Below are 24098 nucleotides of genomic sequence, written 5' to 3'. Positions count from 1 at the left end.
TGTGGTGAGGGTTTCTGCCTCTACCACCCTTTCAGGCAGTGAGTTCCAGACCCCCAAAACCCTCTGGGTGAAGAAATTTCCCCTCAAATCCCCTCTAAACCTTCTACCAATTACTTTATATTGTGCCGCCTGGTTGTTGGCCCCTTTGCCAAGGGAAACAGGTCCTTCCTATCCACTCTATTCAGGCCCCTCATAATTTTATACACCTTAACCTCAACCCCTCAGCCTCCTCTGTCCCAAAGAAAACAACTCCAGCCTATCCAATCTTTCCTCATAGCTAAAATTTTCCAGTCCAGGCAACATCTTCATAAATCTCCTCTGTACCTTCTCCAGTGCAATCGCATCTTTCCTGTAATGTGGTGACCAGAACTGTACGCAGTACTCTAGCTGTGGCCTAACTGTCAGTCAGAATTGACCCTTCCAGTCCTGTTGGGACTGAACCACTCTGGCCCTTATCTGACTGACCCCTCTGACCCCACTTTGACTGACCACTCCGACCCCACTCTGACTGACCCCTCCGACCCCGCTCTGACTGACCCCTCTGACCCCGCTCTGACTGACCCTCTGACCCCGCTCTGACTGACCACTCTGACCCCGCTCTGATTGACCCCTCTGACCCAGCTCTGACTGACCACTCTGACCGCGCTCTGACTGACCCCTCTGACCCCACTTTGACTGACCACTCCGACCCTGCTCTGACTGACCACTCTGACCCCGCTCTGACTGACCACTCTGATCTCACTCTGACTGACCCCTCTGACCCCGCTCTGACTGACCACTCTGACCCCACTCTGACTGACCCTCTGACCCCGCTCTGACTGACCACTCTGACCCCGCTCTGACTGACCCCTCCGACCCCACTCTGACTGACCCCTCTGACCACGCTCTGACTGACCCCTCCGGCCCCGCTCTGACTGACCACTCTGACCCCACTCTGACTGACCCCTCCGACCCCGCTCTGACTGACCACTCTGACTGCGCTCTGACTGACCCCTCTGACCGCTCTCTGACTGACCCCTCTGACCGCGTTCTGACTGACCACTCTGACCCCGCTCTGACTGACCCCTCCGACCCCGCTCTGACTGACCCCTCTGACCGCGCTCTTACTGACCCCTCTGACCGCGCTCTGACTGACCACTCTGACCGCGCTCTGACTGACCCCTCCGACCCCGCTCTGACTGACCCCTCCGACCCCACTCTGACTGACCCCTCTGACCGCGCTCTGACTGACCCCTCTGACCCCACTCTGACTGACCCCTCTGACCCCGCTCTGACTGACCAATCCGATCCTTCTCTGACTGACCACTCCAGGCCTGTTCATTCTAACGCACTGTTCTGAATTTCAGGTTGCAGTTATTGAACAGCTTTGCAAGCTGTCATGAATCGTATCAATTATCGTACAGCCTGCTGCATGGCTGGGTGTCTCGGACTCGCAAGTTCCAGGAATGGATTCACTCGGTGCAGTGCGACAGTGAGGCTCTGATCATAGAGAAGCTCAGTCACCAGAAGGTGAGAATTCTGTTTGCAAGAGCAGGCACCTGAGGGCCAGCCTGGGTTTTATTCAGGGACTTCCCCATCACAGGTTTCTTGTCGGCACAACCCATCAACATGTACCGAGGACCTAAACACCCCATAAACCAGGGACCCGAGGCAGACAAAAGTGTGGAATTAGTGACACCATCGGTGTGGGTGGGTATCTCCGTACCAACCCCAGTCCTGTACCCAGCCAGCTATACTCATACTGACCCCAGTCCTGTGCCCAGCCAGCTATACTCATACTGACCCCAGTCCTGTACCCAGCCAGCTATACTCATACTGACCCCAGTCCTGTACCCAGCCAGCTATACTCATACTGACCCCAGTCCTGTACCCAGCCAGCTATACTCATACTGACCCCAGTCCTGTACCCAGCCAGCTATACTCATACTGACCCCAGTCCTGTACCCAGCCAGCTATACTCATACTGACCCCAGTCCTGTACCCAGCCAGCTATACTCATACTGACCCCAGTCCTGTACCCAGCCAGCTATACTCATACTGACCCCAGTCCTGTACCCAGCCAGCTATACTCATACTGACCCCAGTCCTGTACCCAGCCAGCTATACTCATACTGACCCCAGTCCTGTACCCAGCCAGCTATACTCATACTGACCCCAGTCCTGTACCCAGCCAGCTATACTCATACTGACCCCAGTCCTGTACCCAGCCAGCTATACTCATACTGACCCCAGTCCTGTACCCAGCCAGCTATACTCATACTGACCCCAGTCCTGTACCTAGCCAGCTATACTCATACTGACCCCAGTCCTGTACCCAGCCAGCTATACTCATACTGGCCCCACTCCTGTACCCAGCCAGCTATACTAATACTGACCCCAGTCCTGTACCAGGGCCAGCTATACTCATCCTGACCCCAGTCCTGTACCCAGCCAGCTATACTCATACTGACCCCAGTCCTGTACCAGGGCCAGCTATACTCATACTGACCCCAGTCCTGTACCCAGCCAGCATTACTCATACTGACCCCAGTCCTGTACAACTGGTGACAATGGAGCAGTTTGAGTGTGAGCGAAGTTGGGGTACGTCTTCCTCCCGCTGTGTTTCCTGAAGGTGTTCTTTCTGTGTGAGCAGGCAGGGTCAGCGGTGCATTGAGACTCCGGGCAGCGGGCGTCGGGCACTTGGTGATTTATCTGGAAGGCACGATGTGGGGAAAGCTGGCGTTACAGTAGGTGGGTGTGGAGCAGGAGCAAAGCACATTACACAGCTGGAGTGGGGGGAGGACTCTCTAGCCTGGACAGCCAGAGGTGGACAGGGGGACGGGGGGGGTGGCTACATTAGAGGAGTGGTGGCACCTTTGATGAAAGGCCTCTTGGGAATGTTATCACATGGTGACCTGCACTCACTGAACTGTAACCCGTGATCTATTCTTTACACCATCACAAACATACACAGACTACAAGATGGCTGTACAGGAACTGTCATCATATGATGACCCTGTTATTGTATTTACATCAGCAGTTGCATTAACACAGTCGTTCACTAGGTGGAGCAGTAGTCCACTAGGGGGAGCTATATTACATAACTCCAGCACCAGTCAGTGCCTTTTCTCCAAAGCTCTCCTTTTAAACTTCAGCTGCTCCAGAACTCTCCAGTCCATGTCTGCTCCCACATTAAGACCCCGGCCAGCCACTGTCCTGCCCTCGCCTGACTTCACTCGCTCACTATTTCCAACCAACCGCCTTCAAACAGTCCCCGGAAAAGTTACCTCACAATCATCTCCTCCCCAGATTCCCGCACTTCCTGCTCTGGTCCATCTGCCTCCTTTGTAAAGTGCTTGGAGATGTTTTTAATCACTGGTTAAGCCCCAGCTGGAGTATTGTGTCCAATTCTGGGCACCGCACGTGCGTTAAGGGCATGGCGAGGGGGCAGAGAGGGCTTACTAGAATGGTACCAGGGATGAGGGACTTCAGTCACGTGGGGAGTGTGGAGAGGCTGAGGTTAAAACTTTGAAATTATAGCCTTTATACCCATGTCCAGTTCATTAATATATATCAAAAAGAACAGTGATTCTAACACTGACCACCACTGCACACTCCCCTCCAGTCTGAAAAACCGTTCAGCACTCTCTGCTTTCTGTCCCTCAGCCAATTTTGTATCTAATGCTGCCACTGTCCCTTTAATCCCATGGGCTTTAATTTTGCTAACGAGTTTATTATGTGGTATTTTGTCAAATGCCTTTTGAAAGTCCATATACACCACATCAAGCACACTACCCCCATCCACTCACTCCACCACGGCAGTTTTATTGATTATTGATTTGATGGGCATAGCTGAGGGAGAGAAAACCAATCTCACTCCGTCCTGTGTGAGGAAGTGTGAGGTCATCCACCTTGGATGTAAGGAAGATAGATCTTAATGGTGAGAAGTTGGGGGTGTGGGGGAGCTGAGAGATTTAGGGGCTCTTATACCGAAATCACTAAAAGCTGGTAGACAGGTACAAAGAATAGCTAAAGATGCTAATGGGCTGTTGGCCTTTATCTCAAGTGGATTGGAATACAAAGAGGTGCTCGTTATGTTAGTTATATAAAGCTCTGGTTAGACCCCATCTGGAGCACTGCGTTCAGCTCTGGGCATCGCCCCTCAGGAACGATATATTGGCCTTGGAGCGGGAGCGCAGATTCCCCAGACTGACACCGAGGCTAAAAGGGTTAAATTATGAGGACAGGTTGCATAGACTAGGCTTGTATTTCCTTGAGTCTAGAAGATTAGGCGCCGATCTAATTGAGATGTTTAAGATGATTAAAGGATTTGATGGGATAGACACCAAAGGGCAAAAAACGTTAGTAGGAGTTGTGTACAGACCTCCAAACAGTAATAGGGATGTTGGGGAGGGCATCAAACAGGAAATTAGGGGTGCATGCAATAAAGGTGTAGCAGTTATAATGGGTGACTTTAATATGCACATAGATTGGGCTAGCCAAACTGGAAGCAATACGGTGGAGGAGGATTTCCTGGAGTGCATAAGGGATGGTTTTCTAGACCAATATGTTGAGGAACCAACTAGGGGGGAGGCCATCTTAGACTGGGTGTTGTGTAATGAGAGAGGATTAATTAGCAATCTCATTGTGCAAGGCCCCTTGGGGAAGAGTGACCATAATATGGTGGAATTCTGCATTAGGATGGAGAATGAAACAGTAATTTCAGAGACCATGGTCCAGAACTTAAAGAAGGGTAACTTTGAAGGTATGAGGCGTGAATTGGCTAGGATAGATTGGCGAATGATACTTAAGGGGTTGACTGTGGATGGACAATGGCAGACATTTAGAGACCGCATGGATGAATTACAACAATTGTACATTCCTGTCTGGCGTAAAAATAAAAAAGGGAAGGTGGCTCAACCGTGGCTATCTAGGGAAATCAGGGATAGTATTAAAGCCAAGGAAGTGGCATACAAATTGGCCAGAAATAGCAGCGAACCTGGGGACTGGGAGAAATTTAGAACTCAGCAGAGGAGGACAAAGGGTTTGATTAGGGCAGGGAAAATGGAGTATGAGAAGAAGCTTGCAGGGAACATTAAGGCGGATTGCAAAAGTTTCTATAGGTATGTAAAGAGAAAAAGGTTGGTGAAGACAAACGTAGGTCCCCTGCAGTCAGAATCAGGGGAAGTCATAACGGGGAACAAAGAAATGGCAGACCAATTGAACAAGTACTTTGGTTCGGTATTCACTAAGGAGGATACAAACAACCTTCCGGATATAAAAGGGGTCAGAGGGTCTAGTAAGGAGGGGGAACTGAGGGAAATCTTTATTAATCGGGAAATTGTGTTGGGGAAATTGATGGGATTGAAGGCCGATAAATCCCCAGGGCCTGATGGACTGCATCCTAGAGTACTTAAGGAGGTGGCCTTGGAAATAGCGGATGCATTGACAGTCATTTTCCAACATTCCATTGACTCTGGATCAGTTCCTATGGAGTGGAGGGTAGCCAATGTAACCCCACTTTTTAAAAAAGGAGGGAGAGAGAAAACAGGGAATTATAGACCGGTCAGCCTGACCTCAGTAGTGGGTAAAATGATGGAATCAATTATTAAGGATGTCATAGCAGTGCATCTGGAAAATGGTGACATGATAGGTCCAAGTCAGCATGGATTTGTGAAAGGGAAATCATGCTTGACAAATCTTCTGGAATTTTTTGAGGATGTTTCCAGTAAAGTGGACAAAGGAGAACCAGTTGATGTGGTATATTTGGACTTTCAGAAGGCTTTCGACAAGGTCCCACACAAGAGATTAATGTGCAAAGTTAAAGCACATGGGATTGGGGGTAGTGTGCTGACGTGGATTGAGAACTGGTTGTCAGACAGGAAGCAAAGAGTAGGAGTAAATGGGTACTTTTCAGAATGGCAGGCAGTGACTAGTGGGGTACCGCAAGGTTCTGTGCTGGGGCCCCAGCTGTTTACATTGTACATTAATGATTTAGACGAGGGGATTAAATGCAGTATCTCCAAATTTGCGGATGATACTAAGTTGGGTGGCAGTGTGAGCTGCGAGGAGGATGCTATTAGGCTGCAGAGTGACTTGAATAGGTTAGGTGAGTGGGAAAATGCATGGCAGATGAAGTATAATGTGGATAAATGTGAGGTTATCCACTTTGGTGGTAAAAACAGAGAGACAGACTATTATCTGAATGGTGACAGATTAGGAAAAGGGAAGGTGCAACGAGACCTGGGTGTCATGGTACATCAGTCATTGAAGGTTGGCATGCAGGTACAGCAGGCGGTTAAGAAAGCAAATGGCATGTTGGCCTTCATAGCGAGGGGATTTGAGTACAGGGGCAGGGAGGTGTTGCTACAGTTGTACAGGGCCTTGGTGAGGCCACACCTGGAGTATTGTGTACAGTTTTGGTCTCCTAACTTGAGGAAGGACATTCTTGCTATTGAGGGAGTGCAGCGAAGGTTCACCAGACTGATTCCCGGGATGGCGGGACTGACCTATCAAGAAAGATTGGATCAACTGGGCTTGTATTCACTGGAGTTCAGAAGAATGAGAGGGGACCTCATAGAAACGTTTAAAATTCTGACGGGTTTAGACAGGTTAGATGCAGAAAGAATGTTCCCAATGTTGGGGAAGTCCAGAACCAGGGGTCACAGTCTGAGGATAAGGGGTAGGACCGAGATGAGGAGAAACTTCTTCACCCAGAGAGTGGTGAACCTGTGGAATTCTCTGCCACAGAAAGTAGTTGAGGCCAATTCACTAAATATATTCAAAAGGGAGTTAGATGAAGTCCTTACTACTCGGGGGATCAAGGGTTATGGCGTGAAAGCAGGAAGGGGGTACTGAAGTTTCATGTTCAGCCATGAACTCATTGAATGGCGGTGCAGGCTAGAAGGGCTGAATGGCCTGCTCCTGCACCTATTTTCTATGTTTCTATGACAGAGAGTAAATATTTCCTTGGTGGGAGAATCAAGAACAAGGAGGCATAACCTTACAATTAGAACTAGGACATTCAGGGAGCACATCTTCGCACAAAGCACCTCGAGTCTCTCGCCGAGAGCAGGCAGTGGAAGGAGCGTGCGGCAAGCCAGTCCCACCCACCCTTTCCTTCAACCACTGTCTGTCCCACATGACAGAGACTGTAATTCCCGTATTGGACTGTTCAGTTACCAAAGAACCCACTTTTAGAGTGGAAGCAAGTCTTCCTCGATTTTGAGGGACTGCCTGATGATGATTAGTCATCTGGACATGGGTGTCATGGTACATCAGTCATTGAAGGTTGGCGTGCAGGTACAGCAGGCGGTTAAGAAAGCAAATGGCATGTTGGCCTTCATAGCGAGGGGATTTGAGTACAAGGGCAGGGAGGTGTTGCTACAATTGTACAGGGCCTTGGTGAGGCCACACCTGGAGTATTGTGTACAGTTTTGGTCTCCTAACCTGAGGAAGGACATTCTTGCTATTGAGGGAGTGCAGCGAAGGTTCACCAGACTGATTCCCGGGATGGCGGGACTGACCTATCAAGAAAGACTGGATCAACTGGGCTTGTATTCACTGGAGTTCAGAAGAATGAGAGGGGACCTCATAGAAAAGTTTAAAATTCTGACGGGGTTAGACAGGTTAGATGCAGGAAGAATGTTCCCAATGTTGGGGAAGTCCAGAACCAGGGGACACAGTCTAAGGATAAGGGGGAAGCCATTTAGGACCGAGATGAGGAGGAATTTCTTCACCCAGAGAGTGGTGAACCTGTGGAATTCTCTACCACAGAAAGTTGTTGAGGCCAATTCACTAAATATATTCAAAAAGGAGTTAGATGAAGTCCTTACTCCTAGGGGGATCAAGGGGTATGGTGAGAAAGCAGGAATGGGGTACTGAAGTTGCATGTTCAGCCATGAACTCATTGAATGGCGGTGCAGGCTAGAAGGGCCGAATGGCCTACTCCTGCACCTATTTTCTATGTTTCTATGTTTCTATGTTTCTATGTTTCTATGTTTCTATGTTTCTATGGACCACTCTCCCCTAAAAGTCTGTTGAGGCTGGGGGTCAACTGAAAATTTCAAAATTGAGTTTGACAGATTTTTGTTAGGCAAGGGTATTAAAGGATTATGGAACCAAGGCGGGTAGATGGACATAAGATACAGATCAGCCATGATCTCATTGAATGGTGGAACATGCTCGAGGGGCTAAAAATAAACAGAGAATTCAGAAGAAACTGTTTTACCCAGAGAATGGTGAGAATGTGGACCTCGCCACCACAGGGAGTGGTTGAAGCAAGACAAGCATATGAGGGAGAAGGGAATGGAGGGTTGGAATGGTAGATTTAGATGACGAAAGACGGGGGGAGGCTCGAGAGGAGCATTATTTGGTTGATTTTCTAATTTTAGAGAATCGTGGAGGAAATTGAAGAGAGAGCCCCCCAGCTGGATAACTGTCGGAGGATGGTGAGCGAGTGCGTACGGGTCTTCAAGGTAAGACATGGGGAAGGGGAGGGGAAGGGGAGGGTCCGAGTTCTGTAACAATGAAGCTGCTCTGATATCGCAAATACCACTGCGGGCCGGGAGCTATCTGAACTCGTGGAGATTTTATGTCGTTTATTTGACATAATTAGTTGTTTTTTTTAAATCTCCCTAGTTGTTTTCCTCCTTAAGGTGCCCTGCAATTAGTAGCATCTCTTACCCAAAAGAGGAGGGGGTGATATAGAGGTGTGAGAGGGGGTAGCCTCCAAGCTCATGTCGCCATATCCAACTCCACAGTTTGAAGGTTGCCTGGTGGGCGACTTTTGCTCCCTAACTCCGAGGATTCCAATACCGATTGACATGTTTTATTTGAAGGCCTGATTGGGTCTGATCCTGGGCCTGGACTTGGGGCCGGAAGCCAGAACATGAGCTGTGAGCCGGAGCCATTACAGAATTGTGGTTGCAAGGTGACCAAGGCTGGGAACTAATCAGGGGTATTTGACAATTCGGAAGGACAGACAGAAAGGAAAAGGAGGTGGGGTAGCTCTGTTAATAAAGGATGAGATCAGTGCATTAGTGAGAAACGATATTGGCTCAGAGAATCAAGATGCTGAATCAGTTTGGGTGGAGAGAAGAAATAATAAGGGGAAGAAGTCCCTAGTGGACGTAGTCTATAGGCCCCCTTAACAGTAGCTACACTGTTGGATGGAGTATAAATCAAGAAATAATGGAGGCTTGTAAGAAAGATACGGCAATAATTATGGGGGATTTTAATCTTCATATTGATTGGACAAATTAGATTGGCCAAGGTAGCCTTGAGGAAGTGTTCATAGAGTGTATCCGGGATGGTTTCCTTGAACAGTACATTGCAGAACCAACCAGGGAGCAGGCTATCTTAGATCTGGTACTGCATAATGAGACAGGATTAATAAATGATCTCATAGTAAAGGATCCTCCAAGGAAGAGTGACATGATTGAATTTCAAACTCAGTTGGAGGGTAAGAAAGTCAGATCTCAAACCAGTGTCCTGATTCTAAATAAAGGCGATTTACAAAGGTATGAAAGCAGAGTTGGCTAAAGTGGACTGGGTAAAGTGTTAAACTTTGATAAGCAGTGGCAGACATTTAAGGAGATATTTCATAACATAGAAACATAGAAACATAGAAAATAGGTACAGGAGTAGGCCATTCGGCCCTTCGAGCCTGCACTCCATTAAATAAGATCATGGCTGATCATTCCCTCAGTATCCCTTTCCTGCTTTCTCTCCATACCCCTTGATCCCTTTAGCCGTAAGGGCCATATCTAACTCCCTCTTGAATATATCCAATGAACTGGCATCAACAACTCTCTGCAGTAGGGAATTCCACAGGTTAACAACTCTCTGAGTGAAGAAGTTTCTCCTCATCTCAGTCCTAAATAATTTACCCCTAATCCTTAGACTGTGTCCTCTGATTCTGGACTTCCCCAATATTGGGAACATTCTTCCTGCATCTAACCTGTCCAGTCCCATCAGAATTTTATATGTTTCTATGAGATCCCCTCTCATCCTTCTAAACTCCAGTGAATACAGGCCCAGTCGCTCCAGTCTCTCCTCTGTCAGTTTTGCCATCCCGGGAATTAGTCTGGTGAACTTTCGCTGCACTCCCTCAATAGCAAGAATGTCCTTCCTCAGATTAGGAGACCAAAACTGAACACAATATTCCAGGTGAGGTCTCACCAAGACCCTGTACAACTGTAGTAAGACCTTCCTGCTCCTATGCTCAAATCCCCTAGCTATGAATGCCAACATACCATTTGCCTTCTTCACCGCCTGCTGTACCTGCATGCCAACTTTCAATGACTGATGTACCATGACACCCAGGCCTCATTGCACCTCCACTTTTCCTAATCTGCCGCCATTCAGATAATATTCTGCCTTCATGTTTTTGCCCCCAAAGTGGATAACCTCACATTTATCCACATTATACTGCATCTGCCATGCATTTGCCCACTCACCTAACCTGTACAAGTCACCCTGCAGCCTCTTAGCATCCTCCTCACAGCTCACACCACCACCCAGCTTAGTGTCATCTGCAAACTTGGAGATATTACACTCAATTCCTTCATCTAAATCATTAATGTATATTGTAAATAGCTGGGGTCCCAGCACTGAGCCCTGCGGCACCCCACTAGTCACTGCCTGCCATTCTGAAAAGGACCCATTTATCTCAACTCTCTGCTTCCTGTCTGCCAACCAGTTCTCTATCCACGTCAGTACATTACCCCCAATACCATGTGCTTTAATTTTGCACACCAATCTCTTGTGTGGGACCTTGTCAAAAGCCTTTTGAAAGTCCAAATACACCACATCCACTGGTTCTCCCTTTTCCACTCTACCAGTTACATCCTCAAAAAAATTCCAGAAGATTTGTCAAGCATGATTTCCCTTTCATAAGTCCATGCTGACTTGGACCGATCCTGTCAGTGCTTTCCAAATGCGCTGCTATATCATTTTTAATAACTGATTCCAACATTTTCCCCACTACTGATATTAGGCTAACGGGTCTATAATTACCCGTTTTCTCTCTCCCTCCTTTTTAAAAAAGTGGTGTTATATTAGCTATCCTCTAGTCCATAGGAACTGATCCAGAGTTGATAGACTGTTGGAAAATGATCACCAATGCATCCACTATTTCTAGGGCCATTTCCTTAAGTACTCTGGGATGCAGACTATCAGGCCCTGGGGATTTAATGACCTTGCAGTCAGTTTTTATGTTTCCGGCAAGCTTCCTCTCATACTCTCTTTTTCCTCTCCTAATTAAATCTTTTATCCTCCTCTGCTGAATTCTAAATTTCTCCCAGTCCTCAGGTTTGCTGCTTTTTCTGGCCAATTTATAACACTCAACAAAAATATATTCCAGTGAGAAGGAAAGACTTTAAGAGAGGGGAGAACCATCTGTGGTTAACTGAGGAAGTAAAGGATGGTATCAAATTAAAATCAATGGCATACAAAGTGGCCAAGATTAGTGGGAGGCCAGAGGATTGGGAAATTTTTAAAACAAGCAAAGGACAACTAAAAAAATAATAAAGAGAGGGAAGATAGATTATGAGAGTAAACTAGCAAGAAATATAAAAACAGATAGTAAGAGTTTCTCCAGGTACACAAAAAGGAAAGGAGTGGCGAAAGTAAACGTTGGTCCCTTGGAGGATGAGACTGGGGAATTAATAATGGGGAACAGAGAAATGGCAGAGACTTTGAACAAATATTTTGTATCGGTCTTCAGGGTAGAAGACACTAAAAACATCCCAATAATGGATAATCAAGGGGCTATAGGGAGGGGGGGGGGAACTTAAAACAATCTCCATCACCAAAGAAAAAGTACTCAGTAAAATAATGGGACTAAAGGCAGACAAGTCCCCGGAACCTGATGACTTACATCCCAGGGTCTTAAAAGAAGTGGCTGCAGAGATAGTGGATGCATTGGTTGTAATTTACCAAAATTCCCTGGATTCTGGGGAGGTCCCAGCAGACTGGAAAACAGAAAATGTAATGCCCCTATTTAAAAAAGGAGGCAGACAGAAAGCAGGAAACTATAGACCAGTTAGCCTAACATCTGTCGTTGGGAATATACTGGAATCCATTATTAAGGAAGCAGTAGCAGGACATTTGGAAAAACATAATACAGTCAAACAGAGTCAGCATGGTTGTTTGAAAAGGAAATCATGTTGGACAAATTTACTGGAGTTCTTTGAGGATGTAACAAGCAGGTTGGATAAGGGAGAACCAATGGATGTGGTGTATTTAGATTTCCAGAAGGCATTCGATAAGGTGCCACATAAAAGGCTACTGCACAAGATAAAAGCTCATGGGGTTGGGGGTAATATACTAGCATGGATAGCGGATTGCCTAACAGGAGAGTTGGGATAAATGGGTCATTTTCTTTTGGCAAACGGTAACTAGTGGGGTGCCACAGGGATTGGTGCTGGGGCCTCAACTATTTATAATCTATATTAATGACTTGGATGAAGGGACTGAGTGTAATGTAGTCAAGTTTGCTGATGATACAAAGATGGGTGGGAAAGCAAGTTGTGAGGAGGACACAAAAAATCTGCAAAAGGATATAGACAGGCTTTCCAAATGCGCTGCTATTTCATTTTTAATAACTGATTCCAACATTTTCCCCACTACTGATATTAGGCTAACGGGTCTATAATTACCCGTTTTCTCTCTCCCTCCTTTTTAAAAAAGTGGTGTTATATTAGCTATCCTCTAGTCCATAGGAACTGATCCAGAGTTGATAGACTGTTGGAAAATGATCACCAATGCATCCACTATTTCTAGGGCCATTTCCTTAAGTACTCTGGGATGCAGACTATCAGGCCCTGGGGATGTAACGACCTTGCAGTCAGTTTATATGTTTCCGGCAAGCTTCCTCTCATACTCTCTTTTTCCTCTCCTAATTAAACCTTTTATCCTCCTCTGCTGAATTCTAAATTTCTCCCAGTCCTCAGGTTTGCTGCTTTTTCTGGCAAACATTTGGCAGATGGAGTATAATGTGGGAAAGTGTGAGGTTATCCACTTTGGCAGGAAAAATAGAAAAGCAAATTATTATTTAAATGGAGAGAAGTTACAAAATGCTGTAGTACAGAGGGACCTGGGGTCCTTGTGCATGAAACACAAAAAGTTAGTGTGCAGGTACAGCAAGTAGTCAGGAAAGCAAAAGGAATATTGGCCTTTATTGCAAGGGGGACAGAGTATAAAAGCAGAGAGGTCCTGCTACAACTGTACAGAATATTGGTGAGGCCACACCTGGAGTACTGCGTACAGTTTTGGTCTCCATACTTAAGGAAGGATATACTTGAATTGGAGGCTGTTCCGAGAAGGTTCACTAGGTTGATTCCGGAGATGAAGGGGTTGACTTATGAAGAAAGGTTGAGCAGGTTGGGCCTATACTCATTGGAGTTTAGAAGCATTAGAGATGATCTTATTGAAACATATAAGATAATGAGGGGGCTCGACAAGGTAGATGTAGAGAGGATGTTTCCACTCATGGGGTAATTAGAATTAGGGGGCATAGTTTCAGAATAAGGGGTCTTCCATTTAGAACTGAAATGAGGAGGAATTTTTTCTCCAAGAGGGTCATGAATCCGTGAAATTCTCTGCCCCAGAGAGCTGTGGAATTGGGTCATTGAATATATTTAAGGTGGAGATAGACAGATTTTTGAGCAATAAGGGAGTGAAAGGGTTATGGGGAGCAGGCAGGGAGGTGGAACATGATCGGCTGTGATCTTATTGTAGGTGGAGCAGGCTTGAGGGGCCAAATGGCCTACTCCTGCACTTACTTCCTACTTTCTAAGGGCTAGGCTGGGGGCGAGGGGTGGGGCCTGGGCTGGGGGCGAGGGGTGGGGCCTGGGCTGGGGGGCCGGGCCTAGGCTGGAGATTGGGCTGGGGGTGGGGCTTGGGCTGGGGGGCAGGGCCTGTGCTGGGGGCTGGGGGCACGGTGCCGGGGCTGGGGGCGGGGCCTGGGATGGGGGTTGAGGGTGCCTCAGGGCGGTGCCTCGGCTGGGGGCAGGGCCTGGGCTGGGGGCTGGGGAGGCGGTGCCTGGGCTGGGGGTTGGGGGCGGGGCCTGGGATGGGGGTTGAGGGTGCCTCGGGGCAGGGCCTGGGCTGGGTGCTGGGGAGGCGGTGCCTGGGCTGAGGGCAGGGCCTGGGGGTGCCTGGTGGCGGGGCCTGGGCTGGGGGCTGGGGATGCCTGGGGGCGGGGACTGGGCTGGGGGCTGGGGAGGTGGTGCCTGGGCTGGGGGCAGGGCCTGGGCTGGGGGCTGGGGAGGTGGTGCCTGGGCTGGGGGCAGGGCCTGGGCTGGGGGTTGGGGGGGCCTGGGGGCGGGGCCTGGGCTGGGGGCAGGGCCAGGGTTGGGGGTGCCTGGGGGTGGGGCCTGGGCTGGGGGCAGGGCCTGGGCTGGGGGCTGTGAGTCAGGGACTAGGTACGTGGTGGGTCTGAAGCTGCTTCCTACCATTTTCCAGATGCTGTGTCAGTGGAAAGCCGGGAGCAGCCTGAATTGGGTGCATCGAACCATGACCTGATGTTCCCCTTGAGTGAGACTCCGTGCTGGGATTGGCGTCAGCTTCAATCCCTGGCTCACATCAAGTTAGCTGCTCTTTGAGGATTGCATTGCATTGGAGGCAGTTCAGAGAATGTTCACGAGGTTTATTCCTGAGATGACGGGGTTGTTTTTGTCATGTATCTTACATTATTATATATAACTGTATCCTAACATGCTATACATGACTGTAATAAGATATGACCTGTAACCACCAGCATACCTTACCACCAGGGGTGCACTTGCAAGAGACAGGTATATAAGGACAGGTCTCAGGCAAGTGCAGCATTCCAGAGCTGTGAAATAAAGGTGCAGGTCCAGAGTGACCTTGACTTCACTACATGCCTCGTGTGAATCTGTACTGAGGGGACAGGACTTTACAGTGGCGACGAGTTACGGGATTACAGAATGCACAGAATGGCAAACAACGGATCAGATGAAAAGTACAATGCTGGAGATAATTGGGAGGACTTTATAGAAAGGCTCCAGCAAAGCTTTGTAACCAAAGACTGGTTAGGCGACGATAAGGCAGACAAGAGAAGAGCCAATCTCTTGACAAGCTGTGGCTCGAAAACATACGCTTCAATGAAGGATCTGTTGGCACCCGAGAAACCAGCAAGCCAGCCGTTTGAAGAATTGAGCACACTGGTAAGAGACCACCTGAAGCCAGCGAGCAGCCTACACATGGCCAGACACAGGTTCTACAACTACAGACGCTGTCTGGGCCAGAGCATACCCGACTTCATGGCGGAACTTCGGAGGTTGGCTAGTTTATGTGAGTTCTCCGATGAACTGAGGAGAGAAATGCTGAGAGACTTTTTCATTGAAGGAATAGGCCACGCAGGCATATTCCGAAAGCTCATAGAGACCAAGAACCTGATCTTAGAGGCAACAGCACTGGTTGCACAGACATTCTTGGTAGGGGAAGAAGAAACGAGGTTGATTTACAATGCAGGTACGACAACTAACGAAATAATGGAACAAGGAGTTCACAGCATTAGACAAGCTGCTACCCCCACAGACAGACAAAACCGGCAGAACAGGCTTTCGACAGCAAGCAGTGGCAACAGAAGCCATCAAGGGCCACAGGAACGGCCGTTCACACCTCATCAACCCACAATGCGAGCAATCAACTACAAACTGAGAGAAGCTCAAGAGAGATCAGCCAGACACAGCTCATTCTTTGGGAACAATGAAAGCAGTCTGTGCTGGAGGTGTGGGGGTGGGCACTCGTCAAGGGGATGTCGATTTCAGCAGGCTGTTTGCAGAAATTGTGAATATACAGGGCATTTGGCCCGCATGTGCAAAAAAACGGCAGCTCGGCTGGTATACGAATCGGATGGGTCGGAAAGTGGACCAGAAGATGGTGGGGAGAGTACCCGGGACACCGATGTACAGCGGGTCAACACGATCAATGGCCGCTGCTCCTACAACAGGACGCCTCCTATAATGATGAGGGTCCTACTCAACGGGATACCTGTCAACATGGAGCTGGATACGGGAGCGAGTCAATCTCTCATGGGCGCTCAACAATTTGAACAACTGTGGCCGCATAAAAGAGACAGACCAAAACTCACAAGGGTCGACACCAAACTAAGGACCTATACCAAAGAAATCGTACCAGTCCTCGGCAGCGCCATGCTCTCTGTCACACACAAAGGGACAGTGAACTGACTTCCCCTGTGGATTGTCCCCGGAGACCCCCCCAGCACTGCTGGGGAGAAGCTGGCTGGCAAAACTAAACTGCAAATGGGATGATGTCCATGCCATGTCATGAGAGGAACGGACCTCCTGCTCAACAGTTATAAAGCGATTTGAACATTTCTTTCAGCCTGGTGTGGGCACTTTCAAAGGGGCCAAAGTCAAAATCTACATCACACAGGATGCTAGACCGGTCAGTCCATCACAAGGCCAGAGCTGTACCCTATGTGATGAGGGAAAAGATTGAACATGAACAAGACAGGCTTCTGCGGGAAGGCATTATATCACCTATGGAATTTAGCGACTGGGCAAGTCCCATCGTCCCAGTCATGAAGCCTGATGGATCCGTACGAATCTGTGGGGACTACAAATCTACCATAAACAGAGTCTCCCTAAAGGACCAGTACCCGCTGCCCAGAGCGGAGGACTTATTTTCCACATTGGCTGGAGGTAAACTCTTCTCAAAACTAGACCTCACATCCGCGTATATGACGCAAGAATTGACCGAAGAATCCAAGCTACTCACCACTATCAACACACATCGATGTACAATCGATGCCCATTCGGCATCAGGTCGGCAGCTGCCATATTCCACCGCAACATGGAGAGTCTGCTCAAGTCCATCCCGGGGACGGTTGTATTTCAAGACGACATACTTATCACGGGCAGGGACACCGACTCCCATCTCCGCAATTTGGAGGAAGTACGAAAGCGGTTGGATCGGGTAGGCCTACGAGTCAAGAAATCCAAGTGCCTGTTTCTCGCACCCGAGGTTGAATTTTTGGGCAGAAGAATTGCCGCTGATAGAATCCGCCCAACAGAGTCCAAAACAGAGGCAATTCGCCTGGCACCCAGGCCCCGGAATGTCTCAGAACTGCGCGCCTTTCTCGGGCTACTCAATTACTTTGGGAACTTTATGCAGAACTTAAGCACGCTGCTGGAGCCTCTCCACGTGCTACTCAGGAAGGGGTGCGATTGGTTTTGGGGGGGCACCCAGGAACGTGCCTTCAATAAGGCACGCAACCTTCTGTGTTCCAACAGTGTTTTGACTTTCTTTGATCCAGGTAAAAAGCTAGTTCCCACATGCGATGTGTCAGCGTATGGGGTCGGGTGCGTTTTACAACATGTCAATAGTGCGGGCAAATTACAACCCATATCTTATGCCTCCAGGTCACTTTTGCGGGTGGAGCGCGGGTACGGAATGGTAGAGAAGGAGGCGCTCGCGTGCGTGTACGGTGTCAAAAAGATGCACCAATACCTTTTCGGGGCCAAGTTCGCGTTAGAAACCGAGCACAAGTCCCTCACATCCCTCCTATCCGAGAGCAAGGCAATAAACGCCAACGCCTCGGTGCGAATTCAACGGTGGGCACTCATGCTGGCGTCCTACGACTATACCATAAGGCACAGACCAGGCACAGACAACTGTGCCGACGCACTCAGCAGGCTACCCCTGGTGACCACGGAAGGGTCTGACGAACAGGACTGTGAGATAGTCATGGCAATCAATGCCTTTGAGTCCACAGGTTCGCCCATGATGGCTCGCCAAATCAGAGCCTGGACGACCAGCGACCCCACGTTATCCTCAGTAAAAAGATGTGTCCTAACCGGTGACTGGGCAGAGGTTCGCGATGCCTGCCCCAAGGAATGAAAACTCTTTCACAGGCGCATGCATGGGCTATCACTACAAGCAGACTGCCTGATGTGGGGCAGCCGAGTAGTCATGCCTCTGCAAGGCAGAGAGGCATTTGTCTGGGAGCTCCACCGCGAACACCCGGGGATCGTTCTCATGGAGGCCATAGCCAAATCCCACATCTGGTGGCCTGGTATTGACACGGACTTGGAGCTCTGCGTCCGAAGGTTCCATTTGTGCCCAACTCAGCAATGCCCCCAGGGAGGCTCCCCTGAGCCCCTGGCCCAGGCCTACCAAACCGTGGTCGCGGATGCACGTAGACTATGCGGGCCCATTCATGGGCAAAATATTCCTCGTAGTTGTAGATGCATTTTCAAAGTGGATCGAATGCACCATTTTAAACTCGAGCACAACCTCCACCACTGTGGAGAGCCTCGCAACCATGTTTGCAACGCACGGAATCCCTGACATATTGGTCAGTGACAATGGTCCGTGCTTCACCAGCGCAGAATTCCAAGATTTTATAATTGACCACGGCATAAATCACGTCAAAACGGCACCGTTCAAGCCGGCCTCCAACAGCCAGGTAGAGAGAGCAGTGCAAATCATTAAACAAGGCATGCTTAAAATCCAAGGTCCCACGCTGCAGGGTCGCCTGTCTCAACTGCTGCTGGCATACAGATCTTGTCCGCATTCATTGACTGGGAACCCCCCGCACTACTGTTGATGAAAAGGACTTTAATAACAAGTCTCTCATTAATCCTCCCAGTCATGCACAAAATCGTTGAGGCAAAGCGCCGTAAGCTGACTGAGTACCATGACAGAAATTCGAGGGGGAGATGGAATGAGATAGGGGACAAAGTGTTTGTACTAAACTATGGCAGGGGTCCCAAATGGCTTGCAGGGACAGTAACGGGCAAGGAAGGAAACAGGCTACTGGTCGTACAAATGGACAATGGCAAAACCTGCCGGAGGCATGTAGACCAAGTCAAAAGCAGATTTACCAACAACACTGCGGAACCAGAGGCAGACTACAATGTGGAACTCGCACCACACCTGGTGGACAGACAGGGGGAACAACCTGAGGAAAGGGCAATCCCAACAGACAGCCCAGGCGAGTCAACAATAATCACACCAATCGAAACAGACAGCCCAAGAGAGATACCAGCAATCACACCCAAAAAAAAACAGACACCAAGGCAAACAATTGAACCACAACTTAGACGCTCCACGCGAGAGCGTAGACCACCTGAGAGACTGAACCTATAAAGACAATAAGACCTTGGGGGAGGGTGATGTCATGTATCTTACATTATTATATATAAGTATATCCTAACATGCTATACATGACTGTAATAAGATATGACCTGCAACCACCAGCATACCTTACCACCAGGGGTGCACTTGCAAGAGACAGGTATATAAGGACAGGTCTCAGGCAAGTGCAGCATTCCAGAGCTGTGAAATAAAAGTGCAGGTCCAGAGTGATCTTGACTTCACTACATGCCTCGTGTAAATCTGTACTGAGGGGACAGGACTTTACAGTTTTATGAAGAAAGGTTGAGCAGGTTGGGCCTATACTCATTGGAGTTTAGAAGAATGAGAGGTGATCTAATTGAAACGTATAAGATTCCGAGGGGGCTTGACAGGGTAGATGCAGAGAGGATGTTTCCCCTCATGGGGGAATCTAGAACTAGGGGGCATAGTTTCAGAATAAGGGGCCGCCCATTTAAAACTGAGATGAGGAGGAATTTCTTCTCTCAGAGAATCATGAATCTGTGGAATTATCTGCCCCAGAGAGCTGTGGAGGCTGGGTCATTGAATATATTTAAGGTGGAGATAGATAGATTTTTGAGCGATAAGGGAGTAAAGGGTTATGGGGAGCGGGCAGGGAAGTGGAGCTGAGTCCAGGATCAGGTGAGCCGTGATCTTATTAAATGGCGGAGCAGGCTCGAGGGGCCAAATGGCCGACTCTGGCTCCTATTTCTTATGTTCTTATGTTCTGAGGGCATTTCAATTAGCCTCAGTGCCCAGGGTAGGCAGAGGCAAATAAGGTTCCCAGTTGAATCGCTCTCCCCTCCCCAGTGGAATCCCCCTATGTCCCAGGTTCAAACCACTAAACTCCTTTATTGGTGATTCCGTCAGGTCCCCGCCCAATGCTTTATATTCTGATTCTTTCATTGCAGCAAATCGAGCTTCAGATGGCCTCGTTCAAAGCAAACGTCAAACAGGACCAGTGTCTGGCTGGAGTGAAATCCCAGCTGCCCAGCACCTTCCCGGGCTCCATCCATCAGGAGGTAACGTCCACCACACTCTCTTTGGATGATTTTGGTTTGTGTGTTGTCCATGGTGAAGGGGATCCACTCTCGGCCACGGACCATTTACCTCTTCCTGTCGCCCAGTGTCCCCAGCGAGCGGGTGTGGGCAGGCATTGGAAAGGTCTCGGTTCTCTGCCCGAGGATGGGCCTAAAACCCAGCATCAGATATATTTGGGGGATTTCACTGGGTGTCTGACACGTACCCGAGACCCCAAACCCATACTGAGAAACCCACACGGATACAGCTTTCATACACGTGGTAAAATGTCATAGAATCGTACAGCACAGAGGGAGGTCATTCGGCCCATCGTGCCTGTGCCAGCTCTGTGAAAGAGTGATCCAATTAGTCCCACTCCCCCTGTTCTTTCCCCATAGCCCTGTAAATGTTTCCTTATCAAGTGTATATCCAATTCCATTCTGAAAGTTACGATTGAATCTGCTTCCACCAACCTTTCAGGCAGTACGTTCCCGGTCATAACTCGCTGCGTAAATATAATTGTCTTCATCTCAACTCTGCTTTTGCCAATTATCTTAAATCTGCGTTCTCTGGTTACTGAACTTACAGCCAGTGGAAACAGTTTTCCTTATTTATTCTATAAAAACTTCTCTCTCAAGTCTCCCTGTAATCTTCTCTGCTCAAAGGAGAACAATCCCTGCTTCTCCAACCTCTCCACATAATGGACGTTGCTCATCTCTGGAACTATTCTAGTAAACCTCCTCTGCACCCTCTGCAAGGCCTTGACATTCTTCCTAAAGTGTGGTGCCCAGAATTGGCCACAATATTCCAGCTGGGGCCGAACCAGCGATTTATAGAGGTTTGGCGTAACCTCCTTGCTTTTATACTCTGTGCCTCTATTAATAAAGCCAAGGATGCAATATGCCTTCTCAATGTGTGCTGGATATGGCTGGAGTTAAACCAGCTGGAATCGCAGCTCAGTGTGGAGCACGGTCATCGCTGATCTCGGGCTGGTCGCTGGTTGGTTTCAGTGTCCCTGGGCCGTAGGCACGAAACTGCCAGGGTCCCTGTGCCTGGCTGCTCTCTGTTGACCCCTGGTGGAAAATGCCTGTGTGTGACTGATGAGGACAGGACTTGCCTTGTCTAGACGTAATCTCGGCTGACAAGAGAAGAATTGTGGCTTGGTTGAGGTCCGGGTGTCCGCTGGTGCCCGTGGAACCTGTGCTCCAGTAGGTCAGTGTTTTCAAAGAAAGAAGGAAAGACTTGCATTTATATAGCGCCTCTCACCACCTCAGGACGTCCCAAAGCACTTTACAGCCAATGAAGTACTTTTGGAGTGTAGTCACTGTTGTAATGTTGGGAATGTGGCAGCCAATTTGCGCACAGCAAGCTCCCACAAACAGCAATGTGATAATGACCGGATTGAGCATTGGCTGATATCTAAAGCGATAATGTTGAACAAAGATATTGACAATCCCACAGGGCGTAAAAGGAAACAAGAGTGAATCTCGGGGCAGGGGGAGGCTGGAATGGTTTGAGTGGGCCTGTGTAGAGGTGATTGATAGAGTAAGCTGCATGGGCTGGAATGGTGTCCTCCTTCCATCTTGTGTCATTCTCTCCACTTGTCTGCTGTGTCAGCCGTGGCTCAGTAACTCTCTCCTCTCTGAGCCAGAAGGTTGTGGGTTCAAATCTCACTCCAGGGACTTGAGCACATCATCTAGGCTGACACTCCCAGTGCAGTGCTGAGGGAGCGTTGTACTGACGGAGGTGCTGTCTTTCAGATGAGACATTAAACCGAGATGTCTGCTCTCTCAGGCGGGCGTAAAAGATCCCATGGCACTTATTTGAAGAAGAGCAGGGGAGTTATTCCCGGTGTCCTGGCCAATATTTATCCCTCAATCAACATCACTAAAACAGATTATCCGGTCATTATCACATTGCTGTTTGTGGGAGCTTGCTGTGTGGCTGCCATGTTTCCTACATTGCAACAGTTACTATATTTGCAAAACTCTTCATTGGTTTAAAGTGCTTTGGGTATGTGGAGGTCTTTGTTTGTCACTGACGTGTGACTGTTGTGCTCCTGTCCACAGTTTACTGATTTGAGGCAGCAGTTCGTCACCCTGGTGAGACTAACACGGTGCTACGTGACCCATCTGCGGGACCTGCTGAAGATGAGACCCCGGTCACAGTGAGAGACAGCGAGTGGGACTGACTGCCCTCCTCCGAGACAGGCTCCTGTAACCAGATCTCCAACCGTGGGCTCAGCAGCACCACAGCGCCCCCAGCTGTGAAACACTGTACTGCCTTTAAAAATGAACCAAGATTTAATTTTTGCAAATAACACAGACAGTTCCTCTCATTGAGACAACACGAGACAAATAGCTAGACTCGGAACATAAAACGGACACATTTATCCCCAAAATGTGCAGCGTAGCAGGAATAAAGGAAGAGAAGATTGCTGTCAATACACAGCAAGTCAGTCGGTGCCTGGAGAGGGGAAAGTGAGGTTCCCGTTTGTGGGGAGAGCCCTTTGTCAGAAATGGATAACGGAAGATCAGCTAGTTTGGTCCCATGTCCCTCTGCCCCTCTCCGCAAGGTGCTGACTCTAACATACGGAGAGGAGCAGGAAAGTGGCACCAAACCCACGCCACGCCCCGGGTGTCATCCTTTAGATCCGACTGTTAATCGGAGGTCCTACCCGCTTGTTCCACTAGTTCAGGTAGACGTTAAATATACCATAATACTCTTTGGAGAAGACCATGGAGTTCTCCTCGGTGTCCTGGCAACATTCCTCCCTCAACCAATCTCACTAAAGCAGATTGGTTAGTTATGGATCTCATTGAAGGTTGTGGGATCTTACTGTACAGAAAATGACTGCTGGGTTTGTCTGCTGGTCGTCTTGTCTTGTACAGGAGAGTTTTGATATTCGGATCACATAATGATATGGTGTCGATTCAGGGCAGCATGTTACTAAAGCCCTGTCGGGCAGGAGAGGTTGCTCCTGTCGCTGGGTGAAAGCACCATCCATGACGGCCATATCCTGTGAACAAATTAAAGAATAAATCGCATTGTATAAATTGTCTGCCGTGTTTCCTACATTACAACAGTGACCACACTACAAACATCGTCATTGGCTGTAAACACTTTGGAAACATGTGAGGTCGTGGAAGGTGCTATATAAATGCAAGTTCTTTCTTTGCGGAGTGAGTGTGTGCACATGCGACTGTGCAGGTATATGGACATTATGTGCATGCGTGTGTGGGTATTGAGTGAGGGTTGGGCTAAGTTCGATGCCTCTCTCACTGGAACAAAGTCCGTCACTAGTCACGGTCCAGGATCACACATGAGTGAGGTATGGGAGCTCATTCCTGTCACAAGGGCCTGTGCATCAGGAGGTGGGGGAAACAAATGGGGAAAAGGACAATAGGAGCAGAGGTGGCTGTGATTCACACAGGGAACAGCAGAGGGCAGCATTGGTCCACAGAACAAGTCACAATCGGCAGCCTCAGTTACTGAAACAACTCATTGTTGGAAAGTGAGTCGGAAGAGGCACTTAAAGCAAAATAACACAATTGTCGTGCAGTGGCAGGACAATAACTGTCCATTGCAGCTGAACAGAGGTAATAACACAATTCGCAGCCTGATGAACCTGTTAAATAAAAGGAGATACAATTGAATATACTGCTTGAATTCATTGTTTATATTGTATGTTTTTATTAATCCGGCAGCTTTTAGTTATTTTCTTCTCCTGGTGTTCTGGCCCCGAGAGTAACCCCACTGACCCCTGTCCGCTTGACCAGCACCGGGGGCAGCCAGGGGTCTACGGTGTGGGGAGGAGTTGGTGTGGGGGAGGGGAGAGCTCGGTGTGGGGGAGGGGTCGGTGTGGGGGAGTTTTGGTGTGGGGGAAGGGGCCGGAGCGGGGGAAAGGTCTGGGCAGGGGAGGGGAAGGGTCTGTGCGGGGGAGGGGA

General features: G+C 48.8%; 1 protein-coding gene across 5 annotated transcripts in view; it reads left to right on the top strand.

The window, feature by feature from the left end:
- LOC139275886 (microtubule-actin cross-linking factor 1-like) overlaps positions 1-23791 on the top strand; it is a 40009-nt gene extending 16218 nt beyond the window's left edge. For 3 of the 5 annotated variants that reach the window (XM_070893102.1, XM_070893100.1, XM_070893104.1), the window contains 3 exons: positions 1347-1509; positions 8373-8456; positions 20043-21257. In XM_070893102.1, the coding sequence (XP_070749203.1) occupies positions 1347-1509; positions 8373-8456; positions 20043-20447 (652 nt within the window). In that variant the 3' untranslated portion in view covers positions 20448-21257. Of the gene's footprint in view, positions 1-1346; positions 1510-8372; positions 8457-14448; positions 14625-20042; positions 21258-22220 lie in introns of those variants that run through there. The other 2 variants (XM_070893103.1, XM_070893105.1) reach the window with 2 other exon arrangements.
- Positions 23792-24098: the final 307 nt, after the last annotated feature.

Source organism: Pristiophorus japonicus, chromosome 11 (genome assembly GCF_044704955.1).
Source record: "Pristiophorus japonicus isolate sPriJap1 chromosome 11, sPriJap1.hap1, whole genome shotgun sequence".
In the NCBI taxonomy this organism is placed as follows: Eukaryota; Metazoa; Chordata; class Chondrichthyes; family Pristiophoridae; genus Pristiophorus; species Pristiophorus japonicus.
This window is presented reverse-complemented; position numbering and strand designations above follow the sequence as displayed.